A 14,882-nucleotide genomic window follows, 5' to 3' on the forward strand; every position below is an offset into this window, starting at 1 on the left:
GCAAATAACTCTGTTAAACACACGCAGCGCTGAGGATTCATCACAGATCTCACATCCTTTACCGTCCGGAGACGCTGACATGGTCACCACCGTCTGCAACAGCGGCTGGAGCTTTGGGGTCTTCTTTTTGGTCCGTCCCGAAACCAAATGTATTTCGCTGATCCGATTGTCATCTAATAGAAAGACACCCTCCTTTTCCTGGAAGCAAACAGTGCAGAGGTGTAACATACATCAGGGTTTGTATGAAGTGATAGTGGATCATGTAAGCGTATGATCTCACCCTGCCCAGCCAGCAGAATCTGGGCCACGGCTTTCTGCGCTTGATGCTGGACGACAACAAAACCTCCAACTTCACTTCCATTCTCGGCACTGATGGAGCGTTTCAGAGTCTGTGTGTGTCCTACAGCATCCAGCTAAGACAAGGACATGACAACAATCAGGGAAATTAACTTGTATTTACAGCCACATGACATATTAAGCAAGATATAAAATGCAAAATACTCAGGAAGTTTGTTTTTACATGCTTTACTGCTACATTATCAGTACAACCACAAATAAACATTGTTAGTTTTACGTTATATTAGGAGATTGATGCTTATAACTGGATATGACATTTAATAAAAATAAAAAATACATAATAATAAAAAAAAAATTGAATATATATATATAAATTCACTCTAACCTTACATTGATTTAATTATTATTATCATTTAAGAAATAATTAATTTGCAGCAGTCAGTCAGATAAATCAAATCAGCTGCAAAAATAACAGCTTACAGTAAAAAATTATCATATTTACTCTAAATAATCTATAATAAATTGCGTTACTATTAATGTTATTATTATTATTTATCAAATTCATTCGCAGCAGTCAGATCAATCAAATCAGCAGCAAAAATAAGAGATTGAAGTAACGTTAAATGATTTTAATTAAAAATGATATTTACTCTAAGTAAGCTAAAATTAATCGCGTTGTTATTATTCTTTTATTTACAACTTTCAACCGCAGCTGCAGTCCAAACTAAACCAGCAGCCACAGTAAAGTATTAGATCAGCTGAATGAGGAGTATAAACCTACAAAAACACCTTTTATTCCGTTTTAAATCGGAAGAAACATTTTGAAATGCTAACTAACATAAATGAGCTGTAGTCATTACCGTTAGCTGTAGCATGTCAACACAACCACACACTCGACACACACACGCGAACTCAACTTCTATAGAGTCAGAAACCAATGCTGAAGCGTCTTTATACTCTACCATCACGCCATGACTTTAATAAACACATTCCGCTTCTGTTTATTCCGCTGTTTTTCGAATCTCCCTCCACTTCCGGTTTTCCAAAAAGCGAACGCAGTTCCCATGATTCCCGCCGCGTTGCCATAGAAGCAGACGCGTACGAGCGCAGGCAGAGCGCATGCGCGTTCACAGGGCGCCTATCAGTTATATCTGGTTATATCTATATAATACCATGTATATATCGCAATAAATTAAATGTTCTACCTACAAGATAACTCTAAACCCAGCTCTAAACAAATAACGTTTTATTTTATTATTACAAACTTAATTTATGTGAAATCAGGCATTAATGCAAAGTTACCAAACATTATTTTAGGGGAAAAAAAAGAGTATAGTGTAAAAGCAAAACTTTTTGTTTTCTTGTTTACCCTTCTGTTGTTCTTATTACATGCATTATATTTTGTGTTTGCATTATTTCAACCACGAAAAACGCATAACCTGTTGTTCTTTGTTGTTGACTCTGAAATTAATTATTCTCTATTGTAAATCGCGTTGGATTAAAGAATCTTATATTCTTTGCACTGAATAAGCTGAAGCTGACGATGTTGCTATTCATATCAAAAATTAAAAAAAGAAAAGAAAACACCTAAACTTCTTATAAACCAATGCTAAAAGAAATAAAAAAGTTAATCAAATCAGACTTTACACTATTCTTATATATATATATATATATATATATATATATATATATATATATATATATATATATATATATATATATATATATATATATATATATATATATATATATATATAAGCGGCCAAATGTGTCACGGCCCATAACCATTTCGGCTCGTGAATTCTAAGGACACAGTTCGAACATATAATAAAGAATCACAACCCCTGATGTGAGTTCCAATACATCTCTATTTAATTAATTAAACATTTAAATCAAACATTCACAAATAGTATTTATAAGAAAGAAAACAATCTAATGGATAATAAAAAAAACAATCAGTTCACGGGTAGGGAAGCTAAGAACACAGTCCCCTGGCTACACCTGTTCTCGGAATAAAGTTCTTACCTGACTACCGAAATAAAAATAAAAACAGGTGAGTCTTCCGTACATCTGCTTTCCTCGCTCAGTTACTAAATAACAAACGTGAAGTAATAAATAAATACATACACTACCCGCAACTGAGAAGTAAAACATATAATATCAAAACACAAATTCATACGATAAACCTAAGCTTAAGATAAAAAAAAGAAACGCCTCCAAGAGGCGATGACACGCCATTGCTGTCTCGGAGCCTTTATATGTATATGGCTCCGAACTCCCGAACTGACTCAAATGATTCGCAAACCGCTCCGAACTCTCGAACTGATTCAAATGATCTGCGAAGCCGCTCCGAATTGACTCAAATGATTCGCGATCCCCAAACTGACTCAAATGATTCGCGAACCCGCTCCGAACTCCCGAACTGACTAAAATGATTCGGGAACCCACTTTGAACTCCAGAACTGACTCAAATGATTCGCGAACCGGTCCGAACCCCCAAACTGACTCAAATGATTCGCGAACCAGCTACGAACTCCCGAAATGACATAAATGATTCGCGAACCACAAACTGACTAAAATTATTCGCCAACCTGCTCCAAACTTCCAAACTGACTCAAATGATTCGCGAACCAGCTACGAAGTCCCGAACCGACTCAAATGATTCACGCTCCGAACTCCCAAACTGACTCAAATGATTCGCGAACCAACTCCGACTTCCCAAACTGATTCAAATGATTCCAGAACCCGCTCCGAACACACGTGAACTCTTTGACCACAGCTGCTGTGCTTCAAAAGCTCTTGCAGCAGCTCAACACTGGTTTTCTCTGAAGTGGTCGGATCACATCAGATTGTGGTTAATCTAGCAGATCATGACTTATATCTACTCTTCCCCTCCCTGCAGTTTGGTAATATAAAGATTCCTCCTTTGAACTCCCACCTCTTCTGTGGGTTTTATTGTTCTGGGTCTGAATTTGGGCTCCTGGGGTCTCAAAAAAGAAATATTTTCAATCTCCAAGGTGAAGGTTGAAGTTACTAGTTACTTAATTCAAAAAGTAACTCAATTACTTTGTTGATTACTTACACCAAAAAGTACAAAAGGGAACTTTCTTTAATGTTCCCATTAATGCGCTTTTATGCGTTATGCTCTATACAAACACAAAGTAAAACAGAAAGTAATTTTTAAACACTATTTTGATTAAGTCAGACCAGCACAAACTGAATATTGTATATCACAAGGATTTCTGAAATAAATAACAAAACACCTGAATAATATATTCAGAATCAAAAACTAAAGTGGCTTCTGCATCATAAAAGCTGTTGTGTTGAGCTCTTAAGAATGTTCCTTTCACAGCTTAAGTATGAAAACTATCAACAATAGAAAACATAACACAAAACATTATGAAAATGAAAGCAATCTGAATTATTCAGAATCAATTTCGAGAAACATACTGTACATATATATTTGTGTGTGTGTGCACATGTATATATTACTTAAGGACATCATTAATTAAACACAATTTGTGTTGTGTCATTAGTTGTTTCTTAATTTGATTCATAATTATTACACAAATAGTATTTTTAAATTACATTTAAATTTTTTTATTTTACTCTTTAATTTACTATTAATTTATTCTTCATTTTTGTCTATTCTGTATTATTCCACCCTTTATATTACATATTCTTCTTGCTATTATTAACCTATTGTTGTTCAGTTATTTATTATTGTATTATTCATATTATACATATAATTTTATGCTATTATAAATCTATTATATCACATACCGGTATGTTATTGTACCGTTGTCCTCGCTTTTCATATTATTCACTTTACTTTAAATTGTACTATATATACTTTTTAATATAACATATCACTTTTACTATATTTCTACTGTGCACTGTATCTGTGCATATCTTCATTTTCACTGGATCCATAGCCTCATCAGTTACATGTTATTATTTATTGTGGAGTTCATCTGTAGGTTATAGTGCTATCAAAATGAAAAGTATTTGATTTGTATTTACTTGTTTTATTTAATTTTCTCAACGATAGTAAATTATTAGTGTTTAAAGATGTATTATTGAGATTTTATCCCAGTATTTCAAAGTTGAATGAGCTGAGTTCTGACCTGAGACACACGAAAGAGAGAAAAAAAGAAAGAAAAATGTTGGGATTGAACACAGAGAAAGCAATAAAACAACTACATATCATGTAATGTACATTCAAATTACATTACATGAATATGTCACAGTTATACTAAATTAACAGATTTGTAAACTGAAAAAATCAATGAAATCAACAAGTGAGACAAATATGAGCTTTCAATTAATAATTTTCCAAACCTAACTAAATAACTGGAGGCAACGTTTTTTATAACTGCACGTGGATCACAAACCTCTGAAATCGGTTGATAAATGTGACCGTTATCGTGTTTTTATTCAGCAAAAACCGCAGCTCCCCGTTTACTTTCATTTGTTTTAAACCTAAAAATCGTAACATCTAAACTAACTGCTTTAATTTGAGTGAATACATAAATAATATGATTTCATATGGCTGAATCAACCTAATTTCCTTTATATCATGTGGAAATATAGCTCTCTGAAATAACAACTGCAGGTTGTGTAGGTTGTGTGTTTGGTCATAGTTTTATACACCCATGGAATATTGCTTTGTTGCATGACTATGTTAATTATACTGCATTTAGGCAACAAGGACAACACTGATATGTTCTTGATGACATCATCAAGTTCTGAATGATGTCAGCCAATCACAGCTCATAAATTTAGCCGGGAACCGACTAAATGTATCACTGACCTCCGTACTGACAAGATCTCTCAGATGGAGGCTCCAGATTGGATTGAATTATTAATGCGAGCTTTCTTCTGCTTCACCGGGATCATAGGGAACAGTTGGCTGGGTTTGCGCTCTCTGCCCAAATCTGGATCTCAGCTTCGGACCGGCGATGTCCTCTTCGTTAACCTGGCTGTGTCCAATCTGATCACGAACTGTCTGGTGGACCTGCCGGAAACCGCAGCGCACTTCGCCAAATCCTGGCTCACGAGTAAAGAGTACTGCAGCGTGACTCAGTTTTCTCATGAAATCTCGGAGACCAGCAGCATCTTCTCCACTATGTTCATCAGCATGTATTGGCACCAGAAACTGGTGGGCTCCATCAGTCGTGGAGGAGCTCCGGTGCAGATGGATGATTTGAGGTTAGTCCGCGTATTGCTCGCTGGGAGCTGGATCGTGTCGACTGCATTCAGTCTCCCACACATCTTTATCGCAGAACACAACGCTAACGAGAGTTCAGAGGTTTGTAAAGAATGTTTCGCATCACCTGTAGCCAAGCAGACGTTTGATGGTGTGTATCTCACACTGGCTAACGTCGTTCCAATCATTGGGATAACTTATGCCACCGTTCAGATCGTCTTAACGCTCCTTCGGAGTCAAAAACGACTTAAGGATCTCTCTGGGAATGGAACAAACTCTCAACATCCATCTGTAGACCAAAAACTGCAAGCAGAACGCAGCACAGAAGAAAGATCTCCGCAGCTGAGATCCAATCAGTCCTCGAGTAGCCAAGTTCGAGCTGCCAAAAGTGTGGTTGCAGTCGCCACCATCTTCATCTTCTGCTGGTTTATTCACCTTGTGCTCCGCATCTACAGCAGCTTCAGAAACTCCATCCTCGCTGTGAAACTCACCAATTTTATAGGAGCTTCATATGTCTGTTTCGTCCCGTATGTCTATTTGCACGGCATGAAGAAACTCAACTGCGGTAAGAATTGGTGAGTTTAGTAAGCTTGGTGCATCCTGGGAAACCATTAGTGCACACAGCACCAATATAGCTTTAAAAGCTAAAAGATTGAGTGATTGGCATCTGTATAAATACAGATGTGAAATAAATATGAGTGTAGAATATGTTGGATGTAGCTAAGGAAAGAAAATGGAAATGATTGTTCTCCTGTGCTTTGATAATTACGACCAGACGTCAGTGTAATTATGTTTGTTATTCCACTTGACGAATTAAAATTCTGCTTATGAGCGCAATTATCGGTGTGTTATTTTTCTGTCAAATAAGCACAAAAATCCTGGCGTCAGCTGAGATGATGAAGTGCACTGGACCTTAAACCAACCAGCATTAACCCTACAGTGTAATATTTTATACGCAAAAGCCTGTACGTGATCAACATCATGTACAAGACTAGACCTGTCACCACCGGCGGCGCCAGGGGGGGTCCTGGGGGGTCTCAAGACCCTGCCAAAAAACGCCTTGACCCCCCATTTGACCCCCCACCCTCTTCCTGATTATATATATATATATATATATATATATATATCCGGGATAAATATAAAAAAAATATCTTCAAACTACGCAGAATAATAATAAATAATAATTATTCTACATCTATTCTTACATTGGACGAGAATCGTTTCTGTCAGACGCGTCCGATTCGAGAACCGAGGAGCTGATGATACTGCGCATGTGTGATTCAGCATGAAGCAGACTGACTCACAGCTCGCCTGAACTGATTATTTTGATGATTGATTCTGAACTGATTCTGTGCTAGTGTTATGAGCGCGGGTAAACCGAAGGCTTGAAAGAAGGGCAGTCGTCGCGAACGACATTACATCGAGCGCAAAACAACCGGTGAACCGTTTTTTTTCCAACTAGTTTTATTTGATCGAACTGTCCGAAAGAACCGGTTCACTTGAGCACCTGCTCCTTTGCCCCTTAAGTGCCCTTTTGTCAAAGCAAAATCTCCTGGATTTTTTTTGTAATAACATTCCCTTTTGTGAATGCCTGCCCACGCCCAATCATAATATTAGTACAATTTATTAATAATAATTTAGCCGTAAATAAAATGACCAACATGATGACCTTTCACCTTACGACGACCTCATCCGACGCGCATTTTTTAATTGCTAAAGGATATTTTCAACACAGCGGCAGCTGGTAAGCGGTGTTTCATTCTCAGCGAAGTGATTTTGATGTTTATTTACTTCTGATTATTTTACAAGAACGATGTGATGTGAGAACATGCAGATATGTTGCTGTGTGTAGAAGTAACGCTAGCGTGCTGTTTGAGGGAGACAAGTTTCACAGACATCGAGGGGTCTGGTCTTTTTTATGTTATTTGACTACACTATTATTATATTACACTAACGTTACTTATTTATTTTTTAACAAATAGAGTGCCTTAAAAATAATTATCACAACACTGGTAAGGCTTATTCAGATTTTCTCATTCTCATTATAAAAATAAAAACTATTCAGAAATGAATTAAAATATAATTATATTTTAAATGTGACGCAAATATTATTATTTTTTTCTACAATAGCAACAGTGTTTACAACAGCAAGACCACATTAGCCTGTAAACTCAATAATATCTCTCTGGAAATAAATGTAAAAATATCAATGGCAATAAAAAAATGCATAATATACCTGACATCAAAGTGCAGTGTGAAGGATATGAATAACAAATGTAGCCTGTCATTTGTTTACATTGCAAAGGTGTTCGATTTTAGGCAACAACAACTACAACAGTAATAATAATATGAATCACTATATTCCAGTGAATCAGTTTTTTATGTTTTGTATCAATATTTAAGGTGGACTTATTGATTAGGTCCAACCCTTTAAAGTTTGAGCATATTGTTTGCAAACTGCAATTGATTAATTAATTATAAACAAAGTAGTTGATGTGCTGTGTTGTTTTTGTTATTTAGTAGCAGTAATATGCAGTTATTAGTCGTGTGCACTGTATTTTTTGTTGGCTTTCATGAGACCCCCCTTGAAATGACCAGGACCCCCCATTGCCCCCCCAATCAAAATTGTCTGGAGCCGCCACTGCCTGTCACACGCAATCAATCTACAGCAGGTCTTCTGTCGTCTTATTGAGTGTTTAGAGATTTTATCCAGTAAAAAGCTCTTTTAATGTAATTGTACAAACGTCCAGCTTTCTGCTGTCCAATCTTGAGTTATTTTGATCAAGTAAAGGTCAGAATAAGGTCCAGATGAACTCTTACTGGACAGAAGCAGCTCAGCTTCACTTGATTCTCCATCAATCATGTTTCAGAGTCTCTTTTGAGGAGCGTTTGTTTCCAGAAGCTTTACTTTCACTCAGTGTTCGAACTATACCGTGTCCTTTGGGGGAGCCCACTTCTTTTTTTTTTGGGGGGGGGGGGGGGGGGGAGTCGTGCACATGCGCATGCCTCAAATAAGGACTTACAACAGCTACAAGTGTGCACTTTTATACATTATCGACACGAGTGCCTCAAAAAAGGACATATAATGACTTACAAAGATACATAACAGCTACAATATGCACTATTATACTTTATCGACACAAATTGATAGGTCAGGAAGACAGCCTTGAATGATGTTGCGCTCTCCTCCGTTAATTTAGAATTCACCTCAATTACTTTATTTGCCAGAATCGCCTTTTGCTTAGTCAATGCCACTTCAATGGCCATCTTGTGTGCAATGCTGTCCCTGTATTTATATATAATTTTTCGCGACTGGTTCTGAGCATTAATCATTAATCCACTCCTCAGACAAGTGCGTGCCAGGTACCTTTTCAGACAGAAGAAGGTTTTTTGCGTCCTTTCAAGTTGTAACGAGTGGAAAAAAATGTGGCCCCTTTAAGAGCTGCGCGCTCCCTGTAAAACGGTATGCACTCTGTATGATAATGTATACAAGCGTGACTCGAATCCCCCATGTATGCGGGTAATCTCTGTTTGGAAATCATTTTGTTTTAATCTTGTTTGTTTTGTTTTGGTTACGCTGTGGACGGTGGAACATGGGACAGACAATTGCCCGAGTTCGATTGGAGAAATGAAACGAGTCGTTGTTAAATGTCAATCGCCTCCGTGAGTTTTGTCTGGCCTAATAACTTTGTGAGCTATCCATATATTTCCCCCTCCTGACACAACGCGTTACAAAGTGATACACCCCAAGCTTCCATCCTTAACACACAGCCATGTATATTGGCTCTTCCAGTCTCTCCACTGCTGGCTGTTCCAGTTTAACGCGAGAGAGGAGAGAGAGGGGTTAGGGTCCCAGAGATTACTTTTCTTCAGCTTCATGCGTTTTCACAGTGGGCTTGGCTTGAGGTTTACCAGTGCTTTCAGCAGGTGAATCAGTCGTGCGTCATCACTACACAATTTCTTAATAATACCAAAATTAATTGAACTACCTTGTTTTCTTTTTGCCCTGGCTATGATGCTATAACTGCATAATGGAAGGACTTTGCGCACGATAAATGGCCTCCAACGTTTATTTTTTTCTACGAACCTATGACATACTAACATGGAATTTGCAGCGCAGCACCCCCACACCTTGATGCTGTGACGTCTTTAATCTTTATTGAAGTTAATTAGGTTTTTTGCCATCATAATCACATTACAAAACTGAAATTGCACTTAAAAATATTCACATTGTCAGTATTTTTTGAGACCCCCCAAAATTTCAGATTTCTCGTTTTCAGGGGAGCCCATGTCTTATTAAGGGGAGCCGAGCTCCCCCTAGCTCCCCCGTAGTTCGCACTATGCTTTCACTGTTCCTCAGCGGATCAGAACATCTCACATCTTCTGAGGAGCCTTGATTTCTTCAGCTCTCCATCACTGTGTTATATGTGCGGATCATTTACATCTCATCTTACTGACACATATTACTGGAGATATAGAGCACAGACTCATATTTAGATAAGTGTATGTTGTTATCTGCTCTACTGTTAGAAAGATCTCATTGATTTACATTAAAAGCTTCAGAATTTAATCACTTTTTGTCTATATAAAAATCAGCTTCTGCACCAAATTGCATATTTTTTGCTCAGTTTGGGACTCTGAATAAAAAGTAGCTGTTTTTTCTTTCATAATTTAACTGTCTTATATGAACCATAAAAGCCTGTTAGATCAAGTATAATACTGAACAAAAAAACACATATGCAAAGACTTTTGTATTCAATTTTTGTCTAAAGGATCAACAAACTATAATATATATATATATATATATATATATATATATATATATATACATACATACACATGTCCTTCTCAAAAAATTAGCATATTGTGATAAAAGTTCATTATTTTCCATAATGTAATGATAAAAATTAAACTTTCATATATTTTAGATTCATTGCACACCAACTGAAATATTTCAGGTCTTTTATTGTTTTAATACTGATGATTTTGGCATGAAGCTCATGAAAACCCAAAATTCCTATCTCAAAAAATCAGCAGATGAAAATGCGTCCAGTGTTAGTTCTGGTTTAATGCACACCATAGTAGGAGGAGTTTATAGTGACATGTGACCATGATGTCATCAACTCATACCTTATGAAGCTGACCGCCAACTACTGGATTGGTACATGCAAGCAAGAGTCTTGAGAGATGGAGGTCCAAGACTGGATTGAATCATCAATCCGAGCGCTTTTCTGTTTGACCGGCATTACAGGGAACTTCTGGCTGGGTTTGCGCTCTCTTCCCAAATCCATATCTCAACTGCGACCCAACGACGTCCTCTTCATGAACCTGGCCGCGTCCAATCTGATCACAAACTGCTTGGTGGATCTTCCAGACACATTGGCGCAGTTTGTGAACAACTGGTTCATTGGAAGAAGCTACTGCGGCGTGCTTCAGTTCTCATCCGATCTCTCGGAGACCAGCAGCATCTTCTCCACTATGTTCATCAGCATGTATTGGCACCAGAAACTGGTGGGCTCCATCAGTCGTGGAGGAGCTCCGGTGCAGATGGATGATTTGAGGTTAGTCGGCGTATTGCTCGCTGGGAGCTGGATCGTGGCGTTGATGTTCAGCGTTCCCCACTTTTTTATTGCAGAACACGATGGGAACGAGACTTTAGAGGTCTGTGAAGAACGTTTCCCAACACCTGCGGAGAAAAAGACGTTTGACGCGCTGTATCTGATTCTGGCGAACGTGGTTCCACTTGTTGGGATCACCTACGCCAGCGTGCAGATCGTCTTAACGCTGCTCCAGAGTCAAAAACGAATCACACACCACTCCAAAGAAAGAAATGCACCACCTACAGAAGAAAATATGGCTGAAAAGTCTAAAGTCGTGAATAGCGTCGCGTACCCACAGCTCAGACCCAATCAGTCCTCGAGTTACCAGGTTCGAGCTGCCAAAAGTGTGGTTGCAGTCGCCACCATCTTCATCTTCTGCTGGTTTATTCACCTTGTGCTCCGCATCTACAGCAGCTTCAGAAACTCCATCCTCGTTGTGAAACTCACCAATTTTATAGGAGCTTTTTACACCTGTTTTGTTCCCTATGTGTACTTGCATGGTGTGAAGAAACTCAGCTGCTCTTGGTGGTAAGAACTGGACTTGAATAATCATCTTGAGGAAAGAAGCTCATTTTGATGATTAAAGTAAACAAAGCGATTAGCAATTAGTTGTTTGTAAACACCGTATATGTACTGTAAATACCTCTTGTTTGTGTGAATCGGTGTAAAAGAACATACAACTGGTTTATCGTTATTTTACACCACCAAAGCTAAAATAAAGTGACTCTCCCTCCAGTGCTTTGGTAATTGCTGCAAGCAATCAATGTAATTATGTTTGTTATGCCACTTAAGAAATTATAAATATGCACATGAGTGCAATTCTCCTCAGTGTTATTTACAACAACAAAGGAGGACATTATAAACAATGTATTTATATATTATATTTGAAGATCTGGAATCTGAGGGGTCAAAAAAACTAAATATTGAGAAAAACCTCTTTAAAGTTGTTTAAATGAAGTTCTTAGCAATGCATATAAATAATACAAAATTACGTTTTGATATATTTACGGTAATTTACAAAATATCTTCAATGGAACATGATCTTTATTTAACATCCTAATGATTTTTCACATAAAAGAAAAATGTATAATTTTGACCCATACAATGTATAGTTGGCTAATGCTACAAATATATCTCACTGCTTTTGTGCTCCAGGGTCACATATTGATTATAATTTGCCTTTAATTATTTTTTTTTTTATTGATTTTGGTACTTTATAATGAAGGTAACATTACTAAACTACATTAATAAATACTGTAAGAAATGAATTGCTCATTGCTAGTTATTAACAAATGAGATCTTGAAAGTGTTTCTGTACGTTTAAATGTACATTTTGTTGACTAGCGATTTTCCTCTTTATCTATGAATCATACTGAATGGCTCTGAAGAATGAGGGTCATATTATATATACCTGCTTGCTTTGCATTTTGATCACATTAAATTAAACATCAACAACATTAGCCCTTTTTTAACATATTTAATCAAATTAGCCGAATAAGTAAGTAGTGCCAGACCAATATGTACAAACTCAACAGCCTATTATAACCAGAATCCCTCAAATAAAATCTAGTCAACATCAGAGCTGTTGAAAGTGTTCATCACCTCTGCAGTCTATATATAGTTGGCACTTAACAGCAATCAGCAGACATTGATGGCTGTTATTGGTGTTTCGAGATTTTTGTTGTTGTTGTTGTTATTTATTGTTCACCTAGTCTCATTTTGTAAGTGACCTTTCTTTCTGTTTTAAAGATGTTTTCTTTGGATTGTTTGACTGCTCAAAAGAGAATATAGGGAAATGTAACTAAATTAATTTGTTTCCTGCGAGTTAAATCTACAGTTAACATTTACTTGCTTTAAACCTCTCTTTTCTTTATTCAAAGTTAATTTGGAAGAATACTATTTATCCAAATCAACGTTAATCCTGAAGCATTGAAAACGGCAACTCCAGTCTATATTAACTCTATCCAGGGGTTGTTCTAGGGTGAGTGGAGATCCGGGGCTTAGCCCAGAAAAATCCATGTATGTGACTACCTTGTTTAAAATATACAAAAACAATAAAAACAAAAACAAATTTAAAACGATTTATTTAAAGTATTGAGGAAAATACATTTGCTTTTTGCAAACAAAAATTAAGAATTGCAAAACAAATGAAACAGCGCGAAAGCAATGATTTTGCAATACATATTTTCCATTGTCATATCTATTAATTTATTTGCAACGCTGCTTTTATTTTGTGTGTCAGTCTAGTTTAAGCTTGCCATACCATTTTTCCTTTGCGCTTCACTTTTCTGCACGTCTCTCTTTGTGGCACTGTTTTGACGTGGGGTCAATTCGGGAGTTCGTAGCAGGATCGCGAATCATTTGAGTCACTTCGGGAGTTCGGAGCGGGATCGCGAATCATTTGAGTCAATTTGGGGATCGCAAATCATTTGTATCAGTTCGGGAGTTCGTAGCGGGATCGCGAATCATTCGAGTCAATTTAGGGATCGCGAATCATTTGAATAAGTTCAGGAGTTCGTGGGTTCGCGAATCATTTGAGTCAGTTCGGGAGTTCGTAGCGGGATCGAATCATTTGCGGGAATTCGTAGCGGGATCGCGAATCATTTGAGTCACTTCGGGAGTTCGGAGCGGGATCGCGAATCATTAGAGTCAATTTTTGGGATCGCAAATCATTTGAATCAGTTCAGGAGTTCGTAGTGGGATCGTGAATCATTCGAGTCAATTTAGGGATCGCGAATCATTTGAATAAGTTCGGGAGTTCGTAGCGGGATCGCGAATCATTTGAGTCACTGACTCCAGTTTGGGAGTTGGAGCGGGATCGCGAATCATTTGAGTCAGTTCGGGAGTTCGTAGTGGGATCGCGAATCATTTGAATCAGCTCGGGAGTTGGTAGCGGGTTCGCGAATCATTTGAGTGAGTTTGGGGATCGCGAATCATAGCTGTATATGGATAGGCATTTTTAACTAATTTAGTAGCTATAATTACGATTTCCACGCTTGTTTAGGTGTGAAATGTGAACTCATATTTTTTGTTTTAATGATGTGCCTTTTAACAGTATCAAGTATATTAAAAAACTAAACAAATCGTGCCTAAAAAGTGCACGCATCTAGGCTAATGTAAAGTTACATGATGAAGTCATACTAGTGCACATGTGCATTTTGAGTGTGTTCTTTCACTGCATTATTCGGTGTATTCAAATGCATTTATGAATGCATGTGAATGATCACAAAATTCAAGATATGAACCCTTTGTGCCAAAAGGTTCTTTCTTGTCATTATAGAACCTTTTTAGCATAAAAGGTTCTTTGGAGTTGAGTAAAGAACCCTATGGTTCTATACAGAACCCCAATGATCCCTTTATTCTAACAGTTTGTTGGCATATTTCTATCTGTATGTAAATTTACTTTAGGATTTAAATTTACTACCAAAAAAAAACGGGTTCCTGTATTTGAATCATCCTAAACATGGTTTTGCTACACTGTTATAAAACAATAATATTTTTCTTATTATGGAACTTTTCTGCATTAAGATTTGCGATCTGCGCTCTGAAATTCCGATCTGAATCAAATCAATCATGATCCAAAGCTCCGATTTGAATCAAATAATTCACGACTCCAGTGAGAAATCCCGATCTGAATAAAATGACTCCCGATCCGTGATTCGAAGCTCAAATTTGAATTAAATAATTAACGAATCCGCAGCAAAATTCCGATCTACATCAAATGATTCGCGATACGAAGCTTCGATCTGAATAAAGTGAATCGAGGACTTGCTGGT

General features: G+C 37.2%; 3 protein-coding genes across 6 annotated transcripts in view; 2 read left to right on the forward strand and 1 right to left on the reverse strand.

Moving 5' to 3' along the window:
- The window catches only part of cplane1 (ciliogenesis and planar polarity effector 1), a 47,494-nt gene extending 46,141 nt beyond the window's left edge, over window positions 1-1,353 (reverse strand). For 2 of the 4 annotated variants that reach the window (XM_052567863.1, XM_052567861.1), the window contains exons 1-3: window positions 1,158-1,353; window positions 281-413; window positions 63-198 (exon numbers count right to left, since the gene is read on the reverse strand). In XM_052567863.1, coding sequence (XP_052423823.1) covers window positions 63-198; window positions 281-361 — 217 coding nt within the window. In that variant the 5' untranslated portion in view covers window positions 362-413; window positions 1,158-1,353. Of the gene's footprint in view, window positions 1-62; window positions 199-280; window positions 414-1,157 lie in introns of those variants that run through there. The other 2 variants (XM_052567862.1, XM_052567864.1) reach the window with 2 other exon arrangements.
- A 3,781-nt stretch (window positions 1,354-5,134) lies between these two features.
- On the forward strand, window positions 5,135-6,085 carry LOC127966135 (alpha-1A adrenergic receptor-like). The gene has a single exon (XM_052566960.1). It carries the CDS (start codon window positions 5,135-5,137, stop codon window positions 6,083-6,085), a length of 951 nt encoding a protein of 316 aa, XP_052422920.1.
- A 4,608-nt stretch (window positions 6,086-10,693) lies between these two features.
- LOC127966137 (bombesin receptor subtype-3-like) lies at window positions 10,694-11,638 on the forward strand. The gene has a single exon (XM_052566961.1). The coding sequence runs from the start codon at window positions 10,694-10,696 to the stop codon at window positions 11,636-11,638; it is 945 nt and encodes a 314-aa protein (XP_052422921.1).
- The last annotated feature ends 3,244 nt before the right edge of the window (window positions 11,639-14,882 follow it).

This window comes from Carassius gibelio, chromosome B10 (assembly GCF_023724105.1).
Source record: "Carassius gibelio isolate Cgi1373 ecotype wild population from Czech Republic chromosome B10, carGib1.2-hapl.c, whole genome shotgun sequence".
Classification (NCBI taxonomy): Eukaryota; Metazoa; Chordata; class Actinopteri; order Cypriniformes; family Cyprinidae; genus Carassius; species Carassius gibelio.